A 7,184-nucleotide genomic window follows, 5' to 3' on the forward strand; every position below is an offset into this window, starting at 1 on the left:
ATAATAATGATGATAATCATCATCATTATATAACCGTTAACATATAGAGTGGAGATGTCTTAACATTTAAATATTTTAAGACAAAAATGTATTTAATTTAAGTGTACAAAGAAAACCTTTGTTCATCCTGATACTGGAGCTCACTGGTGAGGCTGGGAAAATCACATCCAGCACCCGGACTATCAGCACTGGACCCCCCAGGGATGTGGTCTCTCCCCACTGCTCTTCTCCCTCTACACCAACGACTGCACCTTAAAAGACCCGTCTGTTAAACTCCTGAACTTCTCAGACAATACAACAGTCATCGGCCTCATCAGAGACGATCTGAGTCTGCGTACAGACGGGAGGTTGAACAGCTGGTCCTCTGGTGTGGTCAGAACAACCTGGAGCTGAACAATCTCACAACTGTGGAGATGACAGACAGAAACAGACTACAACGGACTGTCAGGTCTGCAGAGACGATCACTGGTTCCAGCCTGCCCCCCATCCTGGACTTGTCCACCTCCAGAGTCAGGAAGCGGGCCGTAAAGATCACTGCAGTAGTAGTGGAGGATTTTGTGGAGTGGGTCGGTCGAAATCACCTGCTTCTGAACGTGGCCCAGACCAGAGAGATGGTGGTCGACTTCAGGGAAGACGACGGCTCCACAGCCGCTGAGAGTTCTGGGAGAGGATGTGGACATGGTGGAGGAGGACAAGTAACTGTTCTGGGAGAGGACGTGGACATGGTGGAGGAGGACAAGTACCTGTTCTGGGAGAGGACGTGGACATGGTGGAGGAGGACAAGTACCTGTTCTGGGAGAGGACGTGGACATGGTGGAGGAGGACAAGTACCTGTTCTGGGAGAGGACGTGGACATGGTGGAGGAGGACAAGTACCTGTTCTGGGAGAGGACGTGGACATGGTGGAGGAGGACAAGTACCTGTTCTGGGAGAGGACGTGGACATGGTGGAGGAGGACAAGTACCTGTTCTGGGAGAGAACGTGGACATGGTGGAGGAGGACAAGTACCTGTTCTGGGAGAGGACGTGGACATGGTGGAGGAGGACAAGTACCTGTTCTGGGAGAGGACGTGGACATAGTGGAGGAGGACAAGTACCTGTTCTGGGAGAGAACGTGGACAAGGTGGAGGAGTACAAGTACCGGTTCTGGGAGAGGACGTGAACATGGTGGAGGAGGACAAGTACCTGTTCTGGGAGAGAACGTGGACATGGTGGAGGAGGACAAGTACCTGTTCTGGGAGAGGACGTGGACATGGTGGAGGAGGACAAGTACCTGTTCTGGGAGAGAACGTGGACATGGTGGAGGAGGACAAGTACCTGTTCTGGGAGAGGACGTGGACATAGTGGAGGAGGACAAGTACCTGTTCTGGGAGAGAACGTGGACAAGGTGGAGGAGTACAAGTACCGGTTCTGGGAGAGGACGTGAACATGGTGGAGGAGGACAAGTACCTGTTCTGGGAGAGAACGTGGACAAGGTGGAGGAGTACAAGTACCTGTTCTGGGAGAGGACGTGAACATGGTGGAGGAGGACAAGTACCTGGGTGTCTCCATCGACAACAGACTGAACTGAAGACCAACATCAACGCTGTGTACAAGAAGGGGATGAGTCGACTCTTTTTCTTGAGGAAACATCCTTCAACGTGTGCAGCAAGATGTTGGAGATGTTCTACCAGTCTGTTGTGGCCAGTGCACTGTACTTCGCCGTAGTCTGCTGGGGGAGCAGCATTGGAGCCGGAGACACCAACAGACTTAACAAACTGGTTAAGAAGGCCGGCTCCATCATCGGCTGTAAACAAGACTATCTGGAACAGGTGGTGGAGAGGAGGACACTGAAGAAACTATTATCCATATTGGATTACCCGGACCACCCTCTCCACCACCTACTGCAGGGACAGACTGATCCAGATACAGGAGAACATTCTGCAATAAGACTTTATAATAAATCCCCTCTGGACAGATCATCCTTCACATCACTACACACCGCTACTGTCGTTGTTTGCTGTTGGTTGATCTTTGCACCACTGTTTAGTTTATCTAGTTATAGTTACAGTAATACAGTGATGATATAAATCAAATGTAAATATCTATTATATATATATATATATGTTTATACAAACGTTTGTTCAGCCCCTTTAATGAGATGATAGAAATAATCATTGATCGGATGTTAAACATGAGAATAGTTTCTGCATGTTTTATATTCAAGAAGAAGTGGGCGGGACTCCTAGAGGACCAATGCATGTTCTGACCAATAGTAGGCCAGTTTGAGGAAAGGAGTTAAATCTCCTCCAATAATGTAGAAGCTGTTTATTAAAGTTATGACGTTTTAATATGTTATAGTACATAATATATTCATATTTAAAATCTCCTAAAGGACCGTTAAAACATACTCAGACAAGAACCACAAAACAGAACCCTGAAGGATCCCAGACCTCCAGAACCTCCTAAAGGACCATTAAAACATACTCAGACAGAACCACCAAACAGAACTCTGAAGGATCCCAGACCTCCAGAATTCTTGCCACTTTAACATCTGTAACTTTGTGTTTCTATCGTCACGGCAACAGCAGCAGACGGTCTGAATTCAGACAGGAAACCTGCTTATCAGCTGCTGCTAGACAGACAGGAAGACACAGGGAGTGACAGGAAGACAGACAGGGAAAGACAGCAACAGGAATGTTTTCTATGTTTTCTGTCTCTATGTGGTTATTCTCTTTCTCTGTGGTCGTTCTCTGTCTTTGTGTCTATTAGTAGTCATGTTGCATCTCTCTGTGTCTCTTTGTAGTCATGTTGCGTCTCTCTGTGTCTCTTTGTAGTCATGTTGCGTCTCTCTGTGTCTCTTTGTGTCTCTTTGTAGTCATGTTGCATGTCTTTGTGGTCATGTTGTGTCTCTTCAGAATCAGAATCAGAACCATTTATTGCAAAGTATGTTATAACAGTAAACAATGAACACAATAGTTTAAAAATTAAAAACGTGCAATTAAATATGAAATATGGTACACAAACAAACAAATAACAGTACTTCAAAACAAGTATATTGTAAAAATGGCAAGTGTACTTAAATATAGAAACATAAAAAGGATGTGCAAGGGAGTGTAACAGTAGTAAATTGTCCTGAGGATGTAATGGAGTCAATGGGGGTCTTTGTTTATGAACCCAACTGCAGAAGGGAAGAAACTGTTCTTGTGACGTGAGGTCTTGGTCCTGATGGACTTTGTGTCTCTTTGTGGTCATATTGCGTCTCTTTTTGTCTCTTTGCATCTCTTTGTGTCTCTTTTCGTCTCTTTGTGGTGGTTTGTCTCTTCAGACACACATAAGGACTTTCTCCTATGTGGGGAGGTTGGGGGGGACACTTACATTTTGTCTCATAATCAGTCCACGTCGACACAACCTTAGCATGTGGAGAAATCCACCTACTGTGCTACTGTTGCTCAGCTGTGATTGGACAATCACGGTTCAGGGGCGGGGTTAAGAGAACAATCTGTTACAGACAGGTCAGACACATTTCCTTTTATGATGAAGGAACTTTAAACGTTTCCATCATCGTCTGAATCACACTGTGGGAGGAACACACACACACACACACACACACACACACACACACACACACACACACACACACACACATCTGGATGCCATCAGCGGAGGAGGGGAGTCGTCACCGGCGGCTCTGAGATCAGATAACACAAACAGACTGGTGAGCCTCACAGCACTGATAGTACTACTACAACCACAACTACCAGTGTACTACAAGAGTACTGCTGCTGAACTACAAGAGTACTGCTGCTGAACTACAAGAGTACTGCTGCAGTACTACAAGTGTACTGCTGCAGTACTACAAGAGTACTGCTGCTGTAATACAAGAGTACTCTTGCTGTAAAACCACAGGGCTGTTAGAGGAAGAGGAAGAGAACTGCCCTGTTGACGGAATCAGAAAAACTAAAAAAAAAAAAAAAAGGGTGTTGTAAGAACTGGAAGAAGGAAAACAAGAGAAGAAGAAGAAGAAGAAGAAGATGAGGCTCATTTTTGGGACTCTTGTCTTCATCTCTCTGCTGTCCTCCGTCTGCAGCGTCTCTCCAACTTCTCGTCCTGCAGACGATTGTTCCAGCATGGCCGTCCGTAAGTCTTCTTCTTCTGCTTCTTCTTCTTTTGAATGCATGAACAGGTCGAGACAGGTTTGATACCCAGCAGCCTGTTTCACATCAGGACATGTTTGGTTGAATTTAAACATAAAGAAAACCACTCAATGTGTGTGTGTGTGTGTGTGTGTGTGTGTGTGTGTGTGTGTGTGTGTGTGTTCTTGTTTTTTATATCTTTGAGATCTTTGAGAAGCTGAGTTTTAGTCCCTGGAAGTTTGTATGTTGAAGTGAGGACATTTTATTAAAGGTCTCTCCAGGTCTACAGACTGATGTGTTCTAGTCGCCTCCAGGTCTATAGACTGATGTGTGTTCTGGTCTCTGTAGGTCTACAGACTGATGTGTTCTAGTCTCTCCAGGTCTATAGACTGATGTGTTCTAGTTTCTCCAGGTCTATAGACTGATGTGTGTTCTGGTCTCTGTAGGTCTACAGACTGATGTGTTCTAGTCTCTCCAGGTCTATAGACTGATGTGTGTTCTGGTCTCTGTAGGTCTATAGACTGATGTGTTCTAGTCTCTCCAGGTCTATAGACTGATATGTTCTAGTCTCTCCAGGTCTATAGACTGATGTGTTCTAGTCTCTCCAGGTCTATAGACTGATGTGTGTTCTAGTCTCTCTAGGTCTACAGACTGATGTTTTCTGGTCTTTGTAGGTCTACAGACTGATATGTTGTAGTCTCTCCAGGTCTATAGACTGATGTGTTCTAGTCTCTCCAGGTCTATAGACTGATGTGTGTTCTGGTCTCTGTAGGTCTATAGACTGATGTGTTCTAGTCTCTCCAGGTCTATAGACTGATGTGTTCTAGTATCTCCAGGTCTATAGACTGATGTGTGTTCTGGTCTCTGTAGGTCTATAGACTGATGTGTGTTCTGGTCTCTGTAGGTCTATAGACTGATGTGTTCTAGTCTCTCCAGGTCTATAGACTGATATGTGTTCTAGTCTCTGTAGATCTACAGACTGATGTTTTCTGGTCTTTGTAGGTCTACAGACTGATGTGTTCTAGTCTCTCCAGGTCTACAGACTGATGTGTTCTGGTCTTTGCAGGTCTGCGGGCATTCCGGCTCAAGATAAACTGTAACTTCACAACTCTGAAGGAGAAGCAGCTGAAAGAGATCCAGGCTCCGACCACCAACCTCTACCTGCCGGTCCTCTACCTGGTGGCCTTCGTTGTGGGTCTCCCCTCCAACCTGCTGGCTCTGTGGGTTCTGGTCTTCAGGACAAAACCGCTGCCGTCCACCACACTGCTCATCAACCTCACCGCCGCCGACTCCCTGCTGCTGCTGGTGCTGCCGTTCCGCATTGTGTACCACTTCAGAGGGAACCACTGGGAGCTGGGCGAGCCCTTCTGCCGCGTGGTCATGGCCATGTTTTACGGCAACATGTACGGGTCGGCACTGTGTCTGGCGCTGGTGGCTCTGGACCGGTATATCGCTCTGGTTCACCCATTCGGCGCCAAGACGCTCCGCAGCCGGCGGACGTCTCTGTACATGACGGCCGCAGTGTGGACGGCGGTTGTGGCCGCCATGCTGCCGCTGCTGGCGACCCGGCAGACCTACACTCTGGACGAGCTGCAGATCACCACCTGTCACGACGCCCTGCCGGAGGAGGAGCAGGAGAACTACTTCCTGCCGTACTTCGCCACTTTGTTCACCTTCTGCTTCCTGCTGCCCCTCCTGGTAGTGCTGTACTGCCACGGCGCCGTGCTGCGCGCTCTGCTGGCCGAGGGGAAGCGGTACGGTCACGCCGTCAGGGTCACGGTGCTGGTGCTGCTGGTCTTCATCGTGTGTCTGCTGCCTAGCAACATCCTCCTCCTCCTCACCTACGCAGACAGCTCGCTGGACGGAGACGGCGAGGACCTCTACGTCCCCTACATGGTTAGTTTAGCGGTTAGCACCTTCAACAGCTGCATCGACCCCTTCATTTTCTACTTTGTGTCGGTGGAGTTCAGGCAGAAGGCCGGGGACACTCTGTGTTGCCGTAGTGATTCAGAGAACAGACGGGTTTCTCCTGGGAACAAGGTGTCGTACTCTTCATCATCATCATCATCAAAGGTCACCGTGCTGTCCACCTCCACTCGGTGTGGGACGTCAGAGACTACGTGAGGAGCTGCAGCTAACTACCATTTAGAGTTCAGATTCCTCTTTGGTCTATCAATAGTTAAAATGTCCAAAGTGTCTTTAAATGTCTTGTTTTGTCTGATCTTGATATGAAGGAAAAACTACTTTTTGAAGGAAAAACTACTTTAACGATTATCAAAATAGTTTATATATTTCTCCGTCATCATCACAGCTTAGATTAAAGTCTCTGCTCCTTTAAACCGAGAACATGAACTGATCCCTGACTTGATTCTGATCATAATCAGCTCATTTATTTACACATTAATAAAACCGAAGAAGGTATACTGCTCAAGTGTTTGTTGTATAAATACTCGGAAACAAATATTTAAGGGACAATATTGAATATTAAAATTAAACAACAATGAATTCTGAAACCATATTTTATTAAAACTTGTTAAAGTGTATAAAAACCTTTCCATTCATTTTAGATTTCAGCCCACAAGTGAAAGTGCAGCTTCTGCTGAGATCCTAAAAGGTAAAACAAGTGAGTCAAACAAATCGTCTTTTGAATTAAACTGTCCCAATTTAATTCAAGACGTTTGAGTTCAAATTAATGTCTCATTAAGTGTCAAAAATTGATTCATACTAATTTCTAATGTTTTTACTGATTCATTTGTTAAAAGTTTGTCTTGTGTTTAATGAAAAACTGATGTATATAAAAACGTAAAATTTTATGTTGATGAATGAAATATATATATATTTAATATTTCATATTACTAAACAGAAACTAAATGAATAAATGATAAAACGAATAAAGGATGACTCAATAAATGACTTCAATGACTGAAATGATTGAATGAGTTCAGGTAGAATCAGTGACTCACATCGTTCATCATTATTTAATTCATGGTTTGAAGTTCATCAGTTAACTTTAGTTTAAAAACGTTATTTTTTCTTTGAGTTTAAGAAGCAGCAGGTAGGTCTGTGCATCT

The 7,184-nt window shown here is 45.3% G+C and overlaps 1 protein-coding gene across 1 annotated transcript; it reads left to right on the plus strand.

Annotated features, from left to right (window-relative positions):
• Positions 1-3,521: 3,521 nt before the first annotated feature.
• Positions 3,522-7,003, plus strand: LOC137888136 (proteinase-activated receptor 4-like). The gene is made up of 2 exons (XM_068731456.1): positions 3,522-4,117; positions 5,180-7,003. Exons 1-2 carry the CDS (start codon positions 4,012-4,014, stop codon positions 6,235-6,237), a joined length of 1,164 nt encoding a protein of 387 aa, XP_068587557.1. The 5' UTR covers positions 3,522-4,011; the 3' UTR covers positions 6,238-7,003.
• The last annotated feature ends 181 nt before the right edge of the window (positions 7,004-7,184 follow it).

The sequence above is a fragment of the Cebidichthys violaceus genome, unplaced genomic scaffold, assembly GCF_023349555.1.
Source record: "Cebidichthys violaceus isolate CVI_PGR_0920_01 unplaced genomic scaffold, fCebVio1.0.p SCAF_519, whole genome shotgun sequence".
NCBI lineage: Eukaryota > Metazoa > Chordata > Actinopteri > Perciformes > Stichaeidae > Cebidichthys > Cebidichthys violaceus.